This window comes from Rhinolophus hipposideros (genome assembly GCF_964194185.1).
Source record: "Rhinolophus hipposideros genome assembly, chromosome: 19".
In the NCBI taxonomy this organism is placed as follows: Eukaryota; Metazoa; Chordata; class Mammalia; order Chiroptera; family Rhinolophidae; genus Rhinolophus; species Rhinolophus hipposideros.
This window is the reverse complement of record NC_138065.1, coordinates 45,834,135-45,857,999: the sequence shown is the minus strand read 5'-3', so window position 1 is coordinate 45,857,999 and position 23,865 is coordinate 45,834,135. Positions and strand designations below refer to the sequence as shown.

Sequence of the window (23,865 nt, the reverse complement as noted above, 5' to 3'; positions counted from 1 at the left end):
AGTGGGCTGTGTTACAGTTGGAAAAGAAATGGTCTTATCTAGAAATGCAAGGTAGGCTTGGGTCAACAACTCAAAATTCCATTCATATTCCTTCTCATCCTCTGACCTGACCAAGTTTTCACTTTCTATCACCCCTCATGGCCTCATTTCCCTCTTTACTACAGATTCCTTCATCCATCACTAGAATTATTCCCTTACGTGTCTTCAGTTTGCCCTTGCCTGCTCTTCACGCCCACTACCATTCCTATAATTCAGGACTCTTCAACTCCTACCTGATCTTCTCGTATTATCTTTTAACTAGTCTTCCTGCCTCCATTCTCAGCTCTTCTCCCTCTATGTGCTGCTTGCGTGAGTGTAAATCGTCATATCATGTCATTTCCTTGCTTAAATTCCTTTAATGGCTCCTAACTGCATATGGAACAAAGCCCAAGCCACTGTACCCCAGCCAGGGTGGCAGAGTGACCAGAGGCTCAAATCCAAGAGTCTGAGCTCTGCTACTGCTCACTGCAGTAGCAGTGAACAAGTTACCAAGCTTCTCTGAACCTCAGTTTGCTCTTCCAAAAAATGTTGATTAGAATAATTTCTACCTTGAAGGATTTCTGTGAAAATCCAAAAAGGAAATATATGGAAAGCATGAGCTACAGGACAGTTGGAGATTGAAAACGGATAATTCCTCTTCTTCTTAAGAAAACTGTAAGGCCAGTGAAGATCTACTCTTGCTGTCTTTTTAGTTTTATCTCCAAACAATCCTTTTACACTCTTCCAGACCCATTTTCCCCCTCAACCCTTCACTTACCATTTATGTTATACAGCCCAGTCCTATCTAACTACCTAGTCTTTATTCAAATATACCATGCTCTTATGTCTCCCTTCCTTGTCACCTGTTGTTTGTTTTGTTTGCAATGCTAGTTTTTCACCTGAGTGACTCTTCCTCACCCTTCTTTGCTCAGCTCAAAAAGGTAACTTTTATGAAGCCTTTCCTGACTCCCAAGTTAGTTAAATGCCCCTCTTCTATGTTTCAAGCCCGTATCTCTTTTATAGGGCTTATCAGTTGAACTATAATTCCTAGCTAACATGATGGCCTCTGAGATCCTGTGGGAGGGATTGGGTCTTATTCATCTTTGGCTCCCAATAAGAGGACAGAGCTTGCCACATTATGGGTATCGAATAAACGTTGTTGAGTGAATTCATGAGTGAATGAGTGAAGTCACTGACCTCATTTTCCACATGAGTTAGGCTTTTCTCAATGTGTGTGCATTGAAATATAAGCATGCTTAGTTGGAAGAAACAAATCTACTCAAGGTAGCCTGAGTATAAAAATGGTTTACTAAGAGGACTTAGGTGAAGAATATTACAGATCTCCAAGGAGAAGACACTAAATCCTATCCAGACACAGGGGACTTAAAAAAAAAAAAAACAGTAATGCTCCCAGATTGTTCTCTCTGTTTCTTGTTGCAACACATGTCTCTGCTTTTTCATTTTCCCCTGCTTCATCTACCTGCATCTCTGTCCCAGTTCTTGCCTCTCTTTATTCCAGCCTTTTCTGTATACCAATGACTTCACCTTATACGTAGCTATGCCTTGCTCACGACCAACCTCTGGCCCTGACTGAACATTATCTTTCTATTTTCTCTCTCAGCCAATGCCATCAGGGCAGGCGCCACTCTCTTGTTCAATCCTCAGTTCCTGGTGCTTGATAATGATTTATTTTGCATCTTGTACGTGTCCCACAATCACCCTTTGGAATTTAAAATTCAGAGTCCACCCTAGTCCCTACAAAGTGTAGGGGCTGCATATTCTCAACCATGGCTTACTGGAACCACCTGTTTTGTAAAGTCTATGGGTCGTAGAGTAAGAGGTGGGCAGGTATCCTAAGCCACACCTATTCTAGTGCCCGTGGATGCACTTTTTCAGAACTAGCACCACTGTGCATTTCCTCAAAAGAGCGACCACCATCCTTGGAAGCCTCCTTTCAGAATTCCTCCAAGCACACCTGGAACGTGAAATGACTATTCAGCTCCCACTGGGCTGAGTGACCTAGAGTTTCAGGAACACAATGAAAGTCATCCAGAGAACCATGAAAAAACCAGCGGCGTTTAGTGTTTTCTCTCACCTCCACTCCTCCAAGTTTTCATCTCTATATAACTTAGTGAGGTCTAGAGACCGGCGTGACCTGTCCAAGGACACAACGCTCCACTAAGGAGCAAAGTCAGAGATGGCATGCCATCCCCTGGCTCTGCTCACTTGATGGCGTTGGCCTGCCCATTCCGTCCCGACAGGGAAAGTGCTCCCCCAGAGACCATCTCTTTGCTCTACACACTCAGCGTTTACAGATCTGCACAGCCAGGGCCAACAGGCCGGAGGACATCCTTTCTAGCTAACACTCTTGCCGGTGCTGGAGCACCTACCACCAACTTCCCTCACTGACATACCTTCGCGTACTTGAGCTGGTTTCCAGCACTGTCCTTACCTAGGTGGAAGCGAGTTGGGCGAGGAACTCCGCAGATCTGCTCAGCTTTGCTGAAGGAAAAGCCCTCCTCGTGTCAGCCTGTTCCTTATTTCCCTAAGCAGGTGCGCTCTTACTTTTTACCCTTTGCTCGCAACTGCTTTTCACTAACCCAGAGAAAGGGGCTCCCATCCCTCTTTTGTTTATCCAACACATTCCTCTGAGAGCCTGTCTGTCGCAAGGTTTGCCCTGATCAGCGCCCACTTCTCGTACTGGATTTGTCACATTACACCGCAGCTGTTCATATGCCCATCTCTGTCTCCTCACGCCCATCACGGCAGGAGGGCTTAGAGTAGGAGGGCCTTGGCAGCATGCGTGCAATTTGGGGTCAGTGTCTGGCACACGGCGAGACACTCAATAAAATGCTTGATAGGTGAAGACAGGCTACATGGTTTAGTGAGAAACAGACTTAACTCAAGTGAGAAGATCTGGGATTGGGTTTCAGCCTTGATGCTTGCTATTCCTATGACCTTGACAAGTCATTGAACTCTTTAACATGAAGTTACCAACCATTTGGCTTACCTGTACCCAAGGCTTACATTCAGCTGATACGGCTTCTGTTATTAAAACATTAAAACACTTCCATATCAGCTGGTAAACAGTCTTCACCTGAACCACCCGTGTGCTACCCTAACCACCTTATCCTTCCCCTGGAACTCCCAAACCCTTCTTGACAGTAACCAAAGGGCTAATGCACCTTGGGAAGCTTCCAGAACCCTGCTTTGGCACTTTTTCTGATTAGTGAGCCCACTCCTGTCCTGCTGATAAATATTGTGAATATCACCATGTGATATTGTGAATATGACCATAGGATGGGGGTGCCACCAAAAGAGAGAGTTCACATGAAAACACTTTGCAAACTGGAAAGGGCTGGTTCCATATCCATCCTGTCCATCATTCCCAGGAAGGGGTCAGAGCCATAAAGGGAGAGGGGGCCTGGTCCCTAGTTGTAGCACACCCTCTATATAACCGAAGGCTGAGGAAGAACTTGGTGGGGAGGGCAGGAGATGCTTCTGAGAGGACGGAAAAGGGCCCTCATAAAAGTTCACGTGGATCCCTGGAAGGCAAGGGGAGTGCTGCTCACAGAGCATCCGTAAAATGACCTGTGGGAATTCCTCACCGCAGCAGCCTGGGATTCAATTTGCAGCTCATTTAAGCACACACACCATCAGCCCTGCTTTCCAGCCACGGCCCTATCGCTCACGATTAGAAGCCCATTGTACTTGCCCTGAGCTTCGCAGGTGTGCCCCTCGGTAGGTAGGACGCAGGACATGAGCAGCGGGGAAAGTGAAGGGCAGGGGGAGGGGAGCAGGCTCCCTGGAATGAGGGTTCGCATGATCTGGTATTTACGGAAAATTGGATGTGCTAATGAACCTGAGATCCATCAGGGCTTTCTGATGGCAGGCTGGTCTCCGTCAACAGACCAATTAGCACACAATTATTTTCCCTTTCTGAAAGCTTATCGGAGAGGCGCTTTGAACGTGTGCGTCTGAGTGCACTGCACTTTCCATTACCTCTATGCGCCCTTTATAATCTGCCGGAGCTGTCTGCCTTTTCTACAGAGAACGGCATAGGGGTCTCCGGACCAACCCTGCAGAGACTCTGGGACTTTCCTCACGTGCGGGGGAGGGGCCCTTAGGCCATTCTGCTTATCAAGTCTGCTCTCAGGCAGTATCTGCAAGCAGACCCTCTTCAGCTCCCCCTCTCCTCCCACCTCCCTACTTGTTACTTGTCAAGGGAGGACAGCGGTGGCACAGAGCAGAACGAACACAATGACTACGATCTAGTGAAACCACAGTGGGCTTTCCTCACTTGTGGAGATCTGGCCTGGAGCCTTCTCTCTAACAGGAAATGAACGTGGGCATCATGGGTTTTCTTTCGTCCGCCTGCCTATCCTTGTGCTACGATTAATAAAGTGAAGCCACTCACACTCTTTCAACGACTCACCTAACTGATTGTCCTCTTGTGGAACTGACCCTTGGAAACAGCAAAGTGAAGGTCAGAAGAGAGTATCAGAGGCAGCCCAGAGGGCTAACACGGTGTGTGTGTGGGGTGGAGGGGTGGCAGTGGGAAGGAGATGGATTGGCGGGAGGGAGAGTCAAAGGACAGGAAGGGGTATTCTGTTGTCCTCTTTGGGAGTCGTCCTGTTTTCACATAAGGTGTGCAGCTCCCTCCCTGCCTGGACCTGATGCTGCTGAGTGACTGACTCAGGTGAGTGGATAGAAAACCTAGTACAGAACCCTGACAGTGCGCTGGCCAGCTTACCTGGGGCTGGGGGCAGGCAAGCCTCCCAAATACCACACCTACCATCCCCTTCTGCCCTTCAGCTCACCCATTCCAACAGGGGGAGGCTTTTCCAGAACAAGTGGGCTAGTCCTTAGCCACGGCTCTTCTTGGAGGGATTTCTAGACCATCCAGGTAGAGAAGACCGGGCCTGGCATGGTCTTGGTCCAATTTTTCACTTAGGCCGTCTTGCTGATTCTCATGTACTACGTCTATCGTTGGCCATTGGTCTTTGTCTGCAGTTACTTTTTTTCTCCCAGTTCTCTCCCCCATCTCTCCCTCCTCCCCTACTTATCCTTCAAAGCCAATTTATGGCATACCTCCTCTATGAAGCCTTCTGTGACTACTTTAAGTTACAAGGATCTCTCCCATTTCTATCCCCATTTTAAGTCAGTGTCACACCATCTCTTACTTGATGACTCTGTTCCATGTGTACTTTTTAAGCCTGAGTACACTGAATCCCCTGTAAAGATGTCACTCAGACTTTGGTACTCATCGCGGGAGCTAACAGGATGCCAGACCCTTGCACACTTTTACACCCATGTGTTTGAGATCACGCTGCCCCTTCTTTTTTTCTGAATACCTGTCCCTTCCTTCTCTTCCTGTTCACTTCCTACTTATAGTTAAGGACTAACTCAGTTGGTATCTTCTCTGCTACTCCATCCCCACTTTCCCTTGGTTTAGAGCTGGGCCTTCCTCAGAGCTCATGACACGTGGCTTCTGCTTGACTTGGATGTGTGTATGTACCTGCCTCCCCTACAGGTTGTAATCTCCTAGAGGACACAGTATATAACGTGTATATCTTTGTACTTACCCCTCCACACCCCCCCCCCAAAGCCTGAAACCTACTACTCATACATTCTCCAATTTATTGAGTACCTACTATGTCCCAGACACTGTTCATGGCTGTTGAGCCCAATTAATGTGAGCTTACTTCTTTGGAGCCTTCGGTGTGTAAGGGACCAGACATGAATGAAACACTCACAGGAAAGGATGGAAAATTGCAGCCCCTGTGCCTGCTGCCGAGCATAGACGTCTGGAGCTGGGGGAGGCGGTCAGAGGGATCAGGGTGGGTTTCCTTAGAGAATTTGGGGAAAGGCACTCCATGCATGTTTGATTAATTGTATGGAATTGAAGCAGTGACTGCTCAATAAATACTCGTTGATTGGTTGATTGATTGTTGGCAAAGCCTTCGGAGATCTGCAGAAGTAAGGGCCTCAGGTCCCCATCATTCTTATTACAAAATTATTTCAGTGCATGTAAAGCTCCCCATTTTTCATCTTATACTTTAAACATCAGGGAACAAACTGATAGGCCAACTTTATAATATTTTAAAATGACTCCATGGTGTTTGGGAATATTACATGCCTGTAAGAGTTTATGTATATTTAATACACTTATTAAAATATGCAGTAAGGCCATGGCTGATTTTCTCTAAGGACTTCTCAGTGCCGAGGTGGGACTTAAATGTTTAATACTAATAATAATACCCATAACTCATATTTCTCTAGTGCTTTTCATCTTTGGGATCCCCAAAGCCTGTAAGCAGCATGTCAAGTGGCTGCAGCTGGGCCTAGCAGCAGGCTGACAGCATCCACATCTGGCCGCCTGTCTTCCTCTGGGGGCGGAGAAGGAGGGGGCTCCGGCTTAAAGGTCCAGCTCCCTCCGCCTACGTTGGATTTTCTCCTGCCAGACACAAATTCTTTTTGGCTCCCCCTGAAAGGCTCCCACTATGTACAGCTGCTGCTGCCAGCCATACACCACTGATAGTCACGGTCTTAGAACAAGAAAGCAATGTGGCTTCACGCTCTTGGGGTGGGGGTACACATGCCATTTCTTTGGCCAGTCAAGGACAGGACACAGGGCCTGAGATGGAATGACTGGAGAAGGGACGTGCCAAGGGGAAGTGTCCCCTCGTTACCTAAATCCACACTGGGCCCTTCCCTCTCTAGGTCACGGAGACCAGGACTGGCCCTCTGGGCTGCAGCAACTACGACAACCTGGACTCGGTGAGCTCTGTCCTGGTACAGAGTCCGGAAAACAGAGTGCAGTTACTCGGTAAGTTGCGCAGTGATGCTTTTCACACCTGGGGGAAAACTCGGATCACCAAAGAGCAGGAAGTCCTGCCTGGCCCATTTGTTCCGCCCTTCTTAAGACAAGTACCAAGAGTTCTGGGACTTGCATGTAACAACTGTCCATCCGTCTTTGGAGAAAAGTTTTAACATGGTTTGCCCGACACCTAAGACCTGTTGCTCACCCCACTCAACATCCAAATCCCCCCTCACAGTCCTTCCGAGAACTCTGTCCCGACCCTACAGCAACAGCACATCCATCCTTATAAGCCTTGACCTAGTTCCGTGACCCACTTTGTTGTCCAAAGAAACCTCTGCTTTATCCTCAGGACACACTGGGAACAGCTGGCCTTTGCAGAATGGTTACGGGGCCACCATCTCTTAGCTCAACTAAGAACTACACAAACTGTGGCACCAATGGTTACACTAAGAGCAGTCCCTGCTTTCCGTCCTTAGTCTACAATCTTCCATGGGCGATCAAAGCCAAGACGAGAGTTTGAGAAGAATGGGATCAAACAGGAAACAGGAAAACAGGAAAGGAAAGGGAACTACACTAGGTCAGGAGGCTGGGAGATAAGGGGCGGCACACAGGTCCTGCTCTCTGTCCCCAAGCATCCCCGGGACAAGGCTGTGCAAACTGATTCTGACCGAGCTGTTTGGCAGCGGGAAGAGTTCATTTTTCTTCAGGCCTAACTGAATTGGACTCTGCTTAAGATATTATTGTCTTGGTATTATAAAATCAATAGCCCTCACCCAGGATCTACGATTACAAATTCCAGGCAACCTGATCCAGAGGTAACCCATAAATGCTTTAGGAATCGAGGAATAGATAGTATAGAGGAGTAAAAGACTCCCTGATTTAGAGGCACCTAATGCAGTTAGCACCCCTCTTCTCCTACATTCCTGGATGGGCTGGGTCTGCGTCTGGAAATTAGGGATGACTGAAGTTCAGAATCTCTAGTGGTTCATTTGGAATAGTTTATGCCATTTAATTTTATAGCCCATCACTCATGCAGACATTGCTCCAGGCACTTATTTTATAGCAATGGGAAATGTGGTGGTGAGGAGGAGGGAGATAACGGGGGAGGTGAAAGGAAAGGACTTGTAGAGGGGGTGGGCGTTGAAAGCAAGCCTGCGGACAGGGTGTGTGGGGAGGCTTGCCATTAGGGCACAGCATCCAGGGGGGGAAATTCAGGAGCAGTGCAGAGTAGGAGGGAAACCCCAAACCAGAACACCAGACATCCATGGCTGCTGCAATTCTCAGTTACACGTTGAGGTCTGTGATACATACTTTGAGACTGGAATACATACTATGGGCCCTCTGATTTCCTGCCAAGGACAAGGTCAAGGGTGTGCAAATAAAGAGCTGGCAGCCATTTGAGGAAAGGGGAGCTCATCATAGCCAGAAGGCCCCATGTCGCTCACTCTCCTGGCACAGGTTCTTACAATGTCCCTACGAGGGGAGCCTCTTGCAGGTTTAACCTTGAACCTGTCAGCCTGTGTCCAAAGACTTGCCTGTCCTTCCTTCATCCCTTGAAATGCTTCCAACAGCCATCCCGTGTGGCTTGGAGCCAGTTAGGAGTGTATTCTGCTACTGATAAGCGAATATCCACTACAGATGGGTGGGAAACCGGAAGCTTTGGTGGATTCTATGCAAGATCATGACAAGAAGCTAATGACAAGAGCTGAGGGCCAGTCAGACCTCCCCAGGCCTGACTGATCTTGGGGTGTCTATCACTGTCCTACTTTCAAACCTCCTCCAGAGTTCAATCACATGAAATCACATGAAATCACATGAAAATCACATGAAATGAGGAAACCAGTTCTAGTCATGCAGTGTGACTGGATAGGACAAGGGCAGGGGCTGTCATCGAGCCAACTTCACTAGTACTGTGACTTGGGCAGGTCGCTGAGGTCGCTGGGCTTGGATTTCCTCTCCTACGAGAGCCTCAGCATAACCCAAAGTGCTCCCTGAGATTGTACATGGAAAGCACACCAAGTAGTCGCCATTCACGCCACTGTACGTTCCCATACACCTGCCTCTACTCCCTACCCAGGACTGGGGTGGGAGGCCCAGCAGGATGAGCATTCAGTAACATCCTAGGATGCCTGCTGCTGATGTCAGGGAAGCTAGAAACAGGATGGCTATCAGAGGCAAAGCAAAAAGCCCATCAAGGCTTGATTCCTCCCCCATGAGAACCGTAAGCTCTTCTTTTATCTGAAACATCTTCCTGTTTCCATCCTAGAAATGCTGATGTGTAGCCAATAAGCCCGTGCATATGATATGCACGCTCTCAATTTGGCTGATCTAAGGGGTTCAACTAAGCCTTGGGCTTTGATGTTTCCATTTGCATTTTCAGATCCTCCCCCATCTGTCACTGGGGCAGCAGCCACTCTCTCTCCCAACCAGCTCAGCGGGATAAGGCCCTGGGGGGGCCACTCTTGGGCCCAGGATGCCCAAGGCAGAAGAACCCCTGCTGGGGCTCCTGCAGCCTTGGGTGAGGGAAACAGGCTCTGCTTGGTGATTCCCTGACAAGTCCTTTCCCTAGGCTTGCAGGTGCTGCTACCTGAGTACCTGCGGGAGCGCTTTGTGGCTGCGGCGCTCAGCTACATCACGTGCAGCTCTGAGGGGGAGCTCATCTGCAAGGAGAATGACTGTTGGTGCAAGTGCAGCTCCACCTTCCCAGAATGCAACTGTCCTGACACGGACATCCAAGCCATGGAGGACAGCCTGCTGCAGGTCCAGGACTCCTGGGCCACTCAAAACAGGCAATTTGAGGAGTCAGGTGAGCAGTCGCTTGTCCCAGAGTTCCTCCCTGGCAGTGGGAGGTGGCTGTGGGGTACAGGGCAAGGTTATGGGGAACTCAGCTTGGGTCCTGGCTCAGCCACTTTCGGTCCCTGTGACCTCATGCAGGTTCTCTCACCACTCGGAGTCTCAAGTTGTTTCTTTTTGTTCTATATGCACATGGACATAATGCCTACCCTACAGTTGTGTTTTAAGGACTTAGTAAGCTCAGCTAAACATAACCGAGGGCATGCGCCTCGTCTGTCTTGTTTGCTATAGATTCCACAGTGCCTAGAACAGTGCCTGCATGTAAGATGCATGGTACATATTTGCTGAATGAACAAAGTACATAAATACTTCCGGGAGGCCCAGTACATTCTAGGTGTTGATTGTTAGTGGTGTAACTGATGTGAATGTGACCTTGAGACCTAGATTTCTGAGGACTTGGTTTTGTGTCCTTGCGCTGTGTTAAGGTCTAAATGTTCGTGTCCCCCCACCATTCATACGTTGCAAAGCAAATGCCCAAAGTGATGGTATTAGGAAGTGGAGCTTTTGAGAGTGAATCGATCATGAGGGCAGAGCCTTATAAAAGGGACCGCAGAGATTTCTCATCCCTTCTTTCCATCATGTGGGGACACAATGAGAAGACAGCCCTGAGGAGGGCTCTCGCTAGAACCTGACCATGCTGGAATGCTAATCTTGGATGTCCACCATCCAGAACTGTGAGAAATAAATTTTTATTATTTATAAGCCACCCCGCCTGTGGTCTTTCGTTATAGCAGCCCAACAGACTAAGTCAGCCTATTACTGACCAGCTCTATGGCCTCGGATTGGCCATGCAGCTTCTCAATGCCTTAGTGTCCTCATGTGTTAAAGAGGGAACGTGATAATAATAGCTGGAGAGAAGGATTGTATGGGATAATTTAGATAAAATTAATGTTAAAAAGAACTGCACGTGGTATAGTCACACATTTCAATACTAAATGAATGTTAGTTATGTGGAGCTATCTCAAAAAAAAATGTTGGATAAAACAAAGCAAGATGAAAAAGGTTATATATTGTAGACATATTTATATAATATTTACATATAATGCTATAATTTCTTTAAACATAATATATATTTAATAATATTTATCTGATGTTTAAAAACATGCTAGACAATACTTAATATTTTTATGGATAAATACATTTGTAGAAAACATTTTAAAAAATGGGATAATGATAAAGCAAACATCCAAGAGAGTAGTTACGACTAGATGGAGATGAAGAAACCGCTTGAGGTTTTCAAGTATATTTGCTTTGCCTTATTTCCTAAAACAAAACAAAATCTGAAGCCAATATGGCAAAATGCCAAATTGTAGGTGATGGGCACGCGGGTGCTTGCCCTATTATTCTTTTATATGCTTACGAGCATGTTTTATAAAGAGAACTATGCACATGCTAGTTGAGAGTTTCATTACTGGAGGTGATTCTCCAGTCTTCTGGGGGATGTAGAACCAGGTGCTTAGGAAATCAGAATGAGCTGAGGTGCCAGGCATTGTTATTTCAAGTCCTCGACAAGGCATTCAGTCGCTAAGGAAAACATCAGATTCCAGTCCTCCAATCCCAGCTGCCTTTAGCTACTGTGGGGATATACTTGGTAACTCTTAATTATGGGGGAAACGACTCTGGGATTTCACCACAATGAGTTACTGCTAATGAGTAAGTCAGGACTCTCTGGACTGCCACCAGGAGACTGGGTGGCTGCAGGTCCCATGTAAGATCAGAGCCATGGACAGAGATCTGAGCGTGCATGCTGAAAATGCGTTGTGTCAGGAAGCTCTGAGAAGCGCTCAGACTTGCAGCAGGAGCTGAGAACCAGAAAGCACGTTGCCACAGGAAAGAACGGGTGTCTGACCAAAAGTCGAAGCTTGAAAGAGAGGAAGTGTATCCTAGTGTCAGAGAGCAGGATGGGGAGAGGGGAGGCTGGTCTCAGAGACCGAAAGGTTTGTAGGAAGATGTGTGAGCTGGGTGCTCCATCTTCTCTGTGTCCACATTGGCTGGCCTTGTGAATTGTCCTATGAACAAGCGCCTCACATTTTCCATAAGGGTGTGGTGGTGTTATTGAAGAAGATTGACCTGAGACAGCGTTGTGAATGACTTACAAAGAAGTATACAGGGAAACAGAGATGCGTCCCAAGGTCAATGGCAAAAGAAAGTCCCCTGGCCCCAGGGGTGGTGACAGAGATCTGTTTTGAAATTCAGAAGCATATTAAGAACAGGAAGGTGGGAAAGAATCCTGAGTCATAGTTTATGGTATGTTAATTACTTCTCAGTAAAGCTATTGGAAACTAACTAAATAACTAACGGGCCTGGGAGAGTGGCTGTGAACCTCCTGCACACAGTGACTCCCAAGGGCCGCTGCCCCTCCCGGGGTCTGCGTGGCTGCCCCTCAGCTCAGCCCTGTGCCCTTGTCCTCAGAGGAATTCCAGGCCCTGCTGAAAAGGCTTCCTGAGGACAGGTTCCTGAACTCCACAGCCATCTCTCAGTTCTGGGCCTTGGACACCGGCCTCCAGCACCGCTACCAGCAGCTGGGAGACAGCTTGAAAGTGCTATTCAAGAAGACCCACCGGATCGTCCGACGGCTCTTCAACCTCTGCAAGCGCTGCCATCGACAGCCTCGCTTCCGCCTACCCAAGGAAAGGTGAGCACTCCAGATGCCAGAGCTCAGCATCTACCCCCAACAGCTGTGGCCAGCAGGCAGAAGGACCCTCTGTCCGACATGGGACATCTGGGAGTGGTGACCCACACACAGCCTTTTAGAGTCTCCTGTTCTCTTGACCTGCTCACATGTCATTCTCAATTATGGGTTGTGTCTAAAGTGAGAGAGTGAAAAAAGAGAGGCCAATTTTACTTTTACAGAAATGATAGTAGATTCAAACGTTAATTTAATAATACTTTAATGCTCACCTATTTTCATTTCAGTAAGTATTTTAGGAAAGAAAGGGGTAGAAAACTCATACACCAATTGCAGGGGATGAGCAATACACACATGCATTGTTTCTACCAAGTGACTGCTCTGAGTTTCAGAAGGAAAGAGAGCTGAGGTCCCATGCCCTCGGAAACAGATACTCATTCATCTGCTCATTCACTCATTTACTCAACATGTTTTTATTAAATGCTATGAGGGATATTTATTAATTGGGAAGATTTATAAATAGACAGAAACATAAAAACTAGAGAATTATAACTATGTGGCTGCCTACTCACATTCATATTTGTGGAACATAAGTCAGAAACGTGGTCACATAGAAGCAAAGGCCAGAGAGAACAGCCACCTTGGACAAGGTGGTCTCGGCCAGATCATACGGGAGGAGATGGACACGCACTGGTGCACGTGAGACGGAACATTCCAGAAGGGCAGAGCTGCTCTCACAGCAACCCAGAGGGGCAAGTCTAACTGAAGCACAGGTGATGAGGGAAACATGAGTGGAGAGACAGACCAGCAAGGGTTTCTGGGAGGGGTTCATTTCTTTTTCAACAAATAATTAATATTTACCAAACACCAGAATAGTTCTAGTTTCTGAGAATGTGTTGGTGAATAATTCAGTGTCCCTTGCTTTCATGGAATTTACAGGAAAGGCATCCGTGAACAAGTCAGCAATAAATAAACACCACAATTCCCGATACTGATCACTGCTATGAATTACAGAGACATAGGGTGATACGACAGAGAGTGACAGCTGACTCTTCTGAAAGGGGACTCATGGAAGACCTCTTTGAGGAGGTACCATAAGAGCTGAAATCTAAATTTTAAGAGGGAGTCGGTCATAAAAAATTCCTATTCTTTGTGAAAGAGTGACAGAAGCACAGAGAACAGAAAGGACAGAGCCTGGGAAGTAGGGAAGAAGCTGGCATGACGTTGGAGAGTGTGGAGAGCCAGGTGGTGGAAGATCTTATTTAGAAGGCTGATTTGATCGGAAAGAGGTTGGAGAACCTCTGTGGGCTTTTGAATAAAGGAGTGAGGTGGTCCTTGGGAGGAATGAGTCTGGCTGCTTGCAGTACAAGGTTGATTTAAGTATTTCTGGTGCAGACCCATCGGACACCGAGCCCCGAGCCGTACTCAATCTTTCCAAAGTAACCAGGTGGGGTTTCCATCCCTCAGAGAACTTGGGCTTTTATCTTCCTCATCATCTTTCATGCCTGTTCGTCAATGTCCTGCTACCCTCAGGAAAGATGGCAGTGCGTGGCTTCCTATGATTCTCGCTTCATTTTTATCTCCTGTCCCAAAGGTCCTTGTCCTACTGGTGGAACCGAATCCAGTCCCTGCTCTACTGTGGAGAAAGCACCTTCCCTGGCACCTTCCTGGAACAGAGCCACAGCTGTACCTGCCCCTACGACCAGGCTTCCTGCCAGGGTGCCATCCCGTGTGCCTTGGGGGAAGGGCCTGCCTGTGCCCACTGTGCTCTGGACAACAGTACACGTTGTGGGAGCTGCAACCCGGGCTACGTGCTGGCTCAAGGGCTGTGCCGGCCAGAGGTAGCCGAGTCCCTGGAGAACTTTCTGGGGCTGGAGACAGACCTGCAGGACCTGGAGCTGAGGTATCTGCTGCAGAAACGGGACAGCCGCATCGAGGTCCACTCCATTTTTATCAGCAATGACATGCGTCTGGGCAGCTGGTTCGACCCTTCCTGGAGAAAGCGCATGCTGCTCACCCTGAAGAGCAACAAGTACAAGCCCGGGCTGGTGCACGTGATGCTGGCGTTATCCCTGCAGATCTGCCTCACCAAGAACAGCACCCTGGAGCCTGTCATGGCCATTTACGTCAACCCCTTCGGGGGCAGCCACTCTGAGAGCTGGTTCATGCCCGTGAATGAGGGCCCCTTCCCTGACTGGGAAAGGACTAATGTGGACGCCACTGCCCAGTGCCAGAACTGGACTATCACCTTGGGAAACAGGTGGAAGACCTTCTTTGAGACAGTCCATGTTTACCTACGGAGCCGAATCAAGTCCCTGGATGACAGCTCCAATGAGACAATCTACTACGAGCCCCTGGAGATGACCGATCCCTCCAAAAACTTGGGCTACATGAAAATCAACACCTTGCAGGTCTTTGGCTATAGCCTGCCCTTTGACCCGGATGCTATCCGGGACTTAATTCTCCAGTTGGATTACCCATACACTCAAGGTTCCCAGGACTCTGCCCTCTTGCAGCTCATAGAGCTTAGGGACCGGGTAAACCAGCTTTCTCCACCTGGCAAAGTCCGGCTGGACCTTTTCTCCTGCTTGCTCCGGCACCGGCTCAAGTTGGCCAACAATGAGGTGGGCAGGATCCAGTCCTCCCTGAGGGCTTTCAATTCCAAGCTGCCAAACCCTGTGGAGTATGAGACAGGCAAACTCTGTAGCTAATGGGGCCGGGAGGGGAGCCAGAAATCCAGGTGCAGAGGTCATCCAAGCCCTCACCTTGGTGCCAACAAGGTGCTCCCTTGAGACTTTCCACACCCAGCAGATGGGACCTCGGGGCTCGGACTGAAGCAGGCAGGAGAGAAAGAAACAGCCACTGCACACATGCAACACACACACACACACACACACACACACACACACACACACACACACACACACACTCCCTTGGGGAGGCTGCAGCTCAGCAGCTTTGCATCTGTAAAGCCAGTGCTTCCTAAAATGAATGCAGTTGAAAGAGAAGAGCCAAGGGAGAGATTAGGAAAAAGAACCAGCCAAACCATGAAACAAACAAATCCTTAAAAGTGATTCTTATCATTCAAGGAAGCAAGAGGGGACAAGCATGGGAGGGATAGGAGCTCTCCCTCCCTCTCTGAGGAGTCACTTTTGTATTCTTTTTAACCAGATTTCTTAAAATGACGTTGTTTCGTGATTCCCCACATTGGTTCCTACTTTTTGTACTCTGCCTCCTTTGTGCCCTCCCAGACACTGACTGCTTCTCGAGCCGGCTCCCTAGGAAACAGAGAAGTGACACCAACAGACGACCGCTCAGGGTGGGCAACTGCCCTTGCTCCTTCTCCTCTCTCCTCCCTCCCCACTCTGACCCCCTTACTTCCCCAGTTTCGGGGCCCTGGCTTGGTCCACGTTCCCTTATGGTCCAGCCAGAGCTCCCCTTCCAACAGCACCTGCTCCAGCTAAGAAAGCAGCCCTGTCAAGTTAGAGAGAGACAATGTATAGGGAAATGCTCTTTTTTAAAAACAAAAACAAAAATATTTATTTTGTGGTTGTTTTCCTTGTCAATCTGCTCCAGCCACGTGAACATACAAGTAAAAATTTACCTGGTTTAATATATTTTCCAAAAGGCCTTTTTTAGAGGGAAAAAATGAGACAGAAAAGAGAAAAAAGAGTATAATTCCTTGGGTTGCCTGGATCTTTTTTTTAAAATTGTTTTGTGGGTGACACATGGGTGTCCATAGTTGGTGGATAATGCGGTGTGGGAGACTCGTTGATTATTGTGTACACAAGCGAATGCTTGCCTGTCTTGACTGAGTGTGTGTGTGTGTGTGTGTGTGTGTGTGAGAGAGAGAGAGAGAGAGAGAGAGAGAGATTGAGAGATGAGAATAAAGAATGAAGTGAGACAGAATGATGCGGAATTCTCCCAGAGAATGATCTGGCTACCCGACTCTCCTTTTTCCCTGCAGTGAGGACACACATGGCTCCTACAGCCAGGATTCCCACTATCCAGAGAACGGTATGAAAGTCTGTCCTCTTCAGGGGAAAGGCACCCTTTGTGCTGGGTAAATGCCAGCTAAAGGGAGCTCCTCTTTGCCTACACTGCTCCTGACCCTGACCTCAGAAGAATTTCCCACACTCTGCCTCTTCCGGTCTGGGGTCACCCTTTGAGGAAATTGGGGAAGATGCAGACTCATTGGTTTCTTCCATTCTGTCTGATTCCCACCTTCCCAGCCTAAAAGGCAGGTCTGATATACGCCACACAGAACAATGCATTATTCTCCCTTCAGTGCCTTCCCCAGGTGGGATGAGAACCGCTTCATAGCAAATCTTTTGAAGAACCATGTCTCTGTCTGTTCCCCACAGGTTCTAAGCACAATGACAACCCCCATTTTATTCAAGCGAAAGTCACTACATAAATACTAAGTACCTCATTCTCGACCTGTGGTACATCTCAGTTGGTACAAAATGAGCTGGGAGACGATGAGAGGGTACCTGCCCAAGAGCCTTCTACATTTGTTGTTCCATGGAGAAGAATCCGGCATTATTTATTTAATCACTGAACCACCTTTCAATCCATGAGGGCCTGAAATCCTTGGTAGATAAGCAAGCTAGGGCATTTCTTTCTTCACAGCTCCCTGAAGCTTTCTAGGGTGGAAGTGCAGCGTGATGGATGAGCTGGGGATGGATGAGCTATTGGCTGTCTATTTCTAGTCTGGCCACGGCTTGTTTTAGGGGGCTTGCATCAAGCCCTTTATCTGGGGGAGATGGAACCAGCAGACGTCATCTTCATCTATAGGTCTGTGATGTGCCGGAGGAGGGTGAAGCCTTTGATAACTTCCACGGATGGAGTCTGAGAGAGCAAGGTAGATATCAGAGTCTGATTTCAGCACTCTGAGCATACATGTCTACATGCTGTAGGAGTGGGTTGGCAGAGTCTTGTACCCACAAATGAAAGGTACACTGTGCACTGCGATATTCAGAGTGGAGAGGAAAGCAATCAAAAAGGTATTGTGCACAAACTCAGCAGTGTAGACCCTCAGTAGCATGAAGGTAATTGCCCTCGTGGGAACTGAGTCAGTAGGTGGGAGCTCACATCCCACCTGGGCCAGTCTCACAGCTGAGCGATGGGAAACCTCACCGCAGCTGTCAGTCTCTGAATCTGAGAGCAGACAGGAGGAAAGCACATTTGTAGAGTTATTAGGAAGGATGCTGCCTCTCTCTCTCTCTCTCTCTCTCTCTCTCTCTCTCTCTCTCTCTCTCTCTCTCTCTCTCATCTCAGACTCCTTGTCTTGGGAAGAATCTGGGAAGAAGATGGTGTAATGTATTATGGTTTTAGAAATACAGGGATCCAGCTATAAAGATGTCAACTTCTTGCCTGCTTGAAGGTTTAAACCATGAAGCTAAGTATATCAACTTCATCTAGAAGTATTATTACATATTGGAAAATATTTAGGAGTGTCCTTCTGAGCCCAGATGCAAGTACCATATTGATAAGGATATCAATATGATAAGGACATTATGAATTAATCGCAGTGGTGGAAATGCTTATATTTGACCTACTCATCTGTTATCTGTGATGGATGTCTGACTCCTCCATTCTGAGACAGTGATGGGGTGTGTGGTGTAGAAGAGCTTGAGTCAAAGCAGCAGACCAAAACGGCTTCCAGAGGCAGGTAGAAGAGGGGGAAATAAAGGATGGACGGGATCCCTTCAGAGGCTTTTAAAGGCTTGAAACCATGAATTCAGCATAGTTTCCCAAAAATCAAGGCTGAGAAATGCCATGATAAGAAAAGGATGGCCCAGTCAAAATCGTCACTTTAAAATCCACAATAATCAGAAGATGTAAACCACCTATTCTCAGACACAGTTGCAAATAAATAATTGTCATTAATTCATTAGTAGTCGGTTGCCAATGTTGGTGAACTCATTGTGGAATTAAGAGGCAAATCGTGATTTAGTTATTGGATATAACAATCAGGAATTCAAGCCTTAATTATAACTCCAAAGAACTAATACATCAAATGTAATCTGCTCTAATGCTGGAGACTAATACCTCTAATACTAAATAATATATTTAATACCTGCTGCTAATAATATAATGCTCTATACTCTGCAAGCATACTCAAGTATCCACAGCCGAGAACGTAAATGAAGATTGCTTCACAAATAATTCACAAATAATTCACATGCAGTTCTTGGCTTCCTTTCACAAATATGAAAATAGTCATCACGATGGGTAGAGATGCCTTATGTGTAGATGAAATACATGGCTACATGTCCTGCCCCAAAATATCATTTCCAAAGCCTGCAATTTCATCATGTAAGTCTGTTCTCTTGCATATGAGAGCTCTTTTTTGCCATTGTGTTTTGTATGAAAGTTAAAATGCCCTTAGGATGAAATAAATCTTTGAAGGTAACCCACTGGCAAAAGAGAGGATTCAATTGATGGAGTTGGAAAGTTTTTAGAGGTCTTTCAGTCTACTCATTTCTGACATGAGGAAGGAGAGATACCCAAGGTTGTATCTATTAGCAGAGCTGAGACTAGCAGTTTCATCTGCTTCCTTCTACACCCCTCTGCCAGTAAACAACACCTGGGTCCTGGGAGATGATGGGTTCCCAGGTAAGGGCTTGGGAGTGAGGGTGGGAAGGTGAGGGTGGAGGAAGAAAGACAATTTTCCAGGAAGGAGAAGAGGTGGGAATCTTCACATCTTTCCCTAGGATTGGTTCTAGCAAAAAGAACCAGCTTCTCTAACAGGCAAAAACTTCCCTAAGAAGCTTTGAGCACAGACTGGACATATTTCCATGTAAGCTGGAGATAGAAGTATGACCTTGCTGAATTCCTGATGACTCTATCAGCTCAATGTTTTTTTAATTACAACATCCTGCCTCCAATTTCTTGACGTTTCCTATAATCCACCAATTGGAGTTTGAATATCTATATGAATCTGAAAACTTCTGCAAAACATCTTTCTTGTCTGGTTCTGCCACCACCAATTCTGTACCTCCACTTTTCTGGGCCCCACTCTGCTCCCCTGTGCATGAGGGAGTTGGATTTCCTACCCAGGTATCGAGGGTTCTTCTAGTACTATCCCTTTACGGTGTTAAAAGCAATGTAACACAGAAGTACATACCATAAGCCGACCGACCTGGATTTGCACATTGGCTCCACACTTATGTTTAAGTGACCTTAATTCTTGACTTGTCCCCTATTCTGTAACCCAACTGCTTTATCCCCACCACCCTAAGATAGCTCTTTCCTTTTGCTTTCTGAACACTCACCTCTCTGCATGTTTTTGCTCTATACTCTCCACCATCCAGAATACATGGGTACCTTCAAATCCTCAAATTTCAATCCTATTTCTGCCCTTTCTCCCTCTCTCCCTCTTTCCTTCTTTCTTTCTTTCATGTGTTAAGGGCTAGGCTGTCAGCTACAGTGTGTGGAATATTCAAAATTCTATGAAACTTGTTTCTGGACCATAAAGAATTGTACCATTTCATGTGGGGGGTGGAGGGCATAGACAAATCAGAGTGGTGCCTTCTCTAGCAGACATGTACAGAGTACTGGTGATACACAGAAAGGGAATAAATCACTCTTTGGAAAACAGTAATGGCATTCATTGTGAACCTTCTACTAACTGGAGAAGCAATACACCAGGTGTCCAGATGGTTTACACATCAGGGAGGAACAGACCTAACATAACGCATGCATCTTTTCTCAGGGAGCAGAAAGAGAGCAATAGATAGCAGCAGGGCTCAGCTGAAGGCACACACTAGGTCTGGTCTGTGCCCTTATTTCTAACTCCTGAGCACCATGTCAGCACCTTATTATTCAATCCCAGGCATGCTCAAGGGACTTCCACAGGAGCTCTGTTTGGCAGAGAGCTGCGTCCACCCCTTGAGGTCACAGCATTCTGAAATGAGTGCTTCCTGACTTTGACGTGCATACGATTCACTGGCAGATTCTGATTCAGCAGGTCTGGGTGGGGCCCCAGATTCTGTGCTGCTAGGCAGCTCGCAGGCGATGCTACTGCTTGCTGCTGATGTGTGGACCATGTTTCGAGGAGCAAGCTCTTCGAGAGCATGCACGTTACCTTCTTGCAGGAAGGTAAAACGGGAGCCGCCGAGAGCACAGAGCAAAGAAACCAAAAGGTTAATAATGCCGGGTGAGGAGGTGAGCACCTCACTCATGAAAATCTCGGGTGCTCTCTTGGCCTTTAACCTCTCAGGTAATTAGGAGCCAGGTGTCTGACCTATATTTACCAGTAGAATAAGAAAAAGGGAGAGAGCAAAGGAAGGAAACTTCACTAAGTCCAAATTCTGCAGGCTGAGAGCTAGCTTGTTTATGAATGTGTTTACAGGTGAGCAGCCCACAGCCCGGCGGAATCATGCTGGCTGAGGAAAGGTCTTTTCCCCCAAGCCTATCAGAGTAAATCTGCTCAGAAGTGGGACAGGGAGAACCTGTCATTCTTTGGGAACATACATCAGACGAGATGATGAAATTTACACCAGCAGAGGCCTCAGACTTTAGATTGCTAAGGTGCCATGCAACCTCCAGACACCTCGTCTAAGAAAGAAAATGAATTATTTTTGTTTTCGGCGCTGTCCTCCTCTCCTCCAGGCCATGTGATTACTACTGTCCTTGCATCATTAATAAAAACGGCCACCAGAATTTATGTGGGGTCATTCTTCCAAGGATCTCAGGATTTGGTGGAATGAATCAATCAATGTTATTTATTGAGCGTTTTCAGCTAGGCGATGTGGGGAATAAAGCAAACATGTATTTAGCATGTACACGCCCTTAATTCAAAAATTTTGCAGGTGACTTAGAACAATGAAACTTGGGGGGAGGCTGTACAACTAAGTGAAAGCAGATGCTGGATTTAGAATGCTTTCTGGAGACAGGCTGCCTGGGTTCAAATCCCATCTCTGCCACATACACATTGTGAGGGGCAGGATATGCCATTTAATCTCTCATTTACACATCTGTGTAAGAGGGCCAATGACCATGGGTATGGCATCGCATATTGTGATGTTCCAGTAATGGAAGGAAGGCATGTAAAGGAGAGGAACGGGCTCACAGGACATGCTCAGTAAACGTAGGTTGTTTTATTGCATTAGATAGTTTCTATGCTTGGGGAGAGGAGAAGGAGGGCAAGGGAAGAGAAGCAAAGAAAAGGAAAGGAAATATCCATGTTACTGACTTGCAAAAGCAAACTTCTTCCTGGTAACGAAGAGAAATTTATCACCTGGGCCCTTACATAAGGATCATTGGGTAATAGAACGGAAAAGGTCTTCAATTACAGTTTCGTGGCAGACATAAATAAGCCATTCAAATGGATATTTTTTATATAGACCCTCTATAAAAGCAGAGAATAAAATATTATAATACTCATCACCAAAATGCCTGTGCCTGGCATGTGGCTCAGGTACACTGTTTCCGATAACTTATTACCGTGATAGAGCTTGGAGTGTCTGAGAGAATGGCTAGTTAACATGCCAATTAGACGGTCTCTTTCAAATACCACATATTAAGTGCACTTTTAGCAAGTTCTGGATTGCAGTCAGTTCCTGGTTGAATTCTTTGATGGGGAACCAGGGTGTAGTACTGCTGTAAGATTTTTCGATACAGACACGAGGAAAGAAGAGTTCATATTCCAGCTATCTTAAAAGGCATAAGATGCGGATTGGCAGAAAGGAAGGGTACAATGTTCTAAGAAGTGGGAGCAGCATTTTTCTAGGCACATGTCCATACACGCAACGATGGTTTAGTGTAATGCTCATGCTTTATACCCAGCCTCCTGGGCCACTTCTCTTTCTTCTTTTTAAAATAACAGCTTTATTAAGATATAATTCAAAGACCATAAAGTTCACCCCTCTAAAGTGTACAGTTCAGTCATTTTTATTCAAAAGTTTATGCACTGATTGTCACTAATTCCAGAACATTCATATCACCCAAGAAATAAATTCTATACCCATTAGCAATCACTCTCCATTCCTCCCTAATCCCCAGAACTTGACCACCACTCATCTATTTTCTGTCTCTATGGATTTGCCTATTCTGAACATTTCATACAAGTGGAATCATCCAATATGTATGATGTATAAACATCATATGATTTACAAATACGAATATTTTCTCCCACTATGTGGATTTTCTTTTCACTTTCTTGATAGTGTCTTGGAAGCACAAAAGTTTAAAATTTTGATAAAGTCTAATTTATCTATTTTTCTTTTGCTGTTTATGCTTTTGTGCCATATCTATATCCATTGCCTCATCGAAGGTCAAATAGATTCGTGCCGATGTTATTTTCTAAGAAGACAGCATCTTAGAAACTCTAAGAAGCAAGAGTTTTAAGAAGAGTTTAAGTAGAGTTTTAAGAATGTTAACTTTTGCGTTTAGGTCTCTGATACATTTTGAGTAAATTTTTGTGTATGGTGTGAGGTAGGGGTCCAACTTTATTCTTTGGCATGTACGTAGCCAATTGTCCCAGCACCATCGGTTGAAAATGCTTTTCTTCCCCTATGCAATTATCTTGGTATATGTGTGAAAAATTAATTGACCACAAATGTCTGGCTTGATTTCCATACTCTCAATTCTACATTATTTATCCACATGTCTATCTTTATGGCAGTACCACACGGAATATATCACTGTAGCTTTGTAATAAGTTTTGAAATCAGGAAATGTGTATCTTTCAACTTTGGCAAGGTGTTATGGCTATTCTGGATCTCTTGCTTTGCATATGAATTTAAGAATCAGCTTGTCATTTTCTGCAAAAATTCACAGCTGAGATTTGACCGGGCTGTGTTAAATCTGTAGATCAATTTGGGGAGTATTGCCATCTTAATAATATTGTTTTCTGATCCATAAACATGAAATGTCTTTCCATTGAAATCTTTAATTTCTTTCAATGATATTTTGTAGTTTCTGGTCTTAAGAGTCTCACACTCCTTTTGCTAAATTTATTTCTAAGTATTTTATTCTTGTTGATGCTATGATAAATGGAATTGTTTCCTTAATTTCATTTTTGGCTTGCTCATTGTTTATTACAATTAATTTCCATATATTGATTTTGTACCCTGCAACCCTGCTTAAGTGGCTTGTTAGTTCTAATAGGTTGTTGTGTGTGTGTGTGTGTGTATAGATTCCTTAGAATTTTCTATAAACAAGAGCATATCATCTTCAGATGTAGTTTGACTGTGCCCTTTTTTTAAAAACTCTTCTTCAGCCAATACATTCTTGCTTTTGTTTTCAATATTCAGCCTCACTCTTGCCGCCTCCTGTGGGGCCATGAGGACTTTTCCTTTGTGCGTTACCAGCAGCATCTGAGAAAACCACTTGACTGTGGAGTCAGATTGGCCAACAGAAAAAGATACCACTGCCAGCACTATCTGTGGGCACACAAAGGCATCCAAAAGCTAAAATGATTTTTTTTTTAATGGTAAGAATAATCAGTAATCCAGGGGGTTTGTTCAAAGTTGTTAGTGCACCTCCAAAGTTCTCATCTGCCTCCATTCAATGGCAGCGGTGACTAGATCAG

At 46.1% G+C, this 23,865-nt stretch overlaps 1 protein-coding gene across 1 annotated transcript in view; it reads left to right on the top strand.

The window, feature by feature from the left end:
* The window catches only part of BRINP2 (BMP/retinoic acid inducible neural specific 2), a 100,173-nt gene extending 76,824 nt beyond the window's left edge, over positions 1-23,349 (top strand). The window contains exons 6-9 of the mRNA XM_081024588.1: positions 6,742-6,847; positions 9,411-9,647; positions 12,107-12,329; positions 13,918-23,349. Coding sequence (XP_080880714.1) covers positions 6,742-6,847; positions 9,411-9,647; positions 12,107-12,329; positions 13,918-15,034 — 1,683 coding nt within the window. The 3' untranslated portion in view covers positions 15,035-23,349. The remainder of the gene's footprint in view (positions 1-6,741; positions 6,848-9,410; positions 9,648-12,106; positions 12,330-13,917) is intronic.
* Positions 23,350-23,865: the final 516 nt, after the last annotated feature.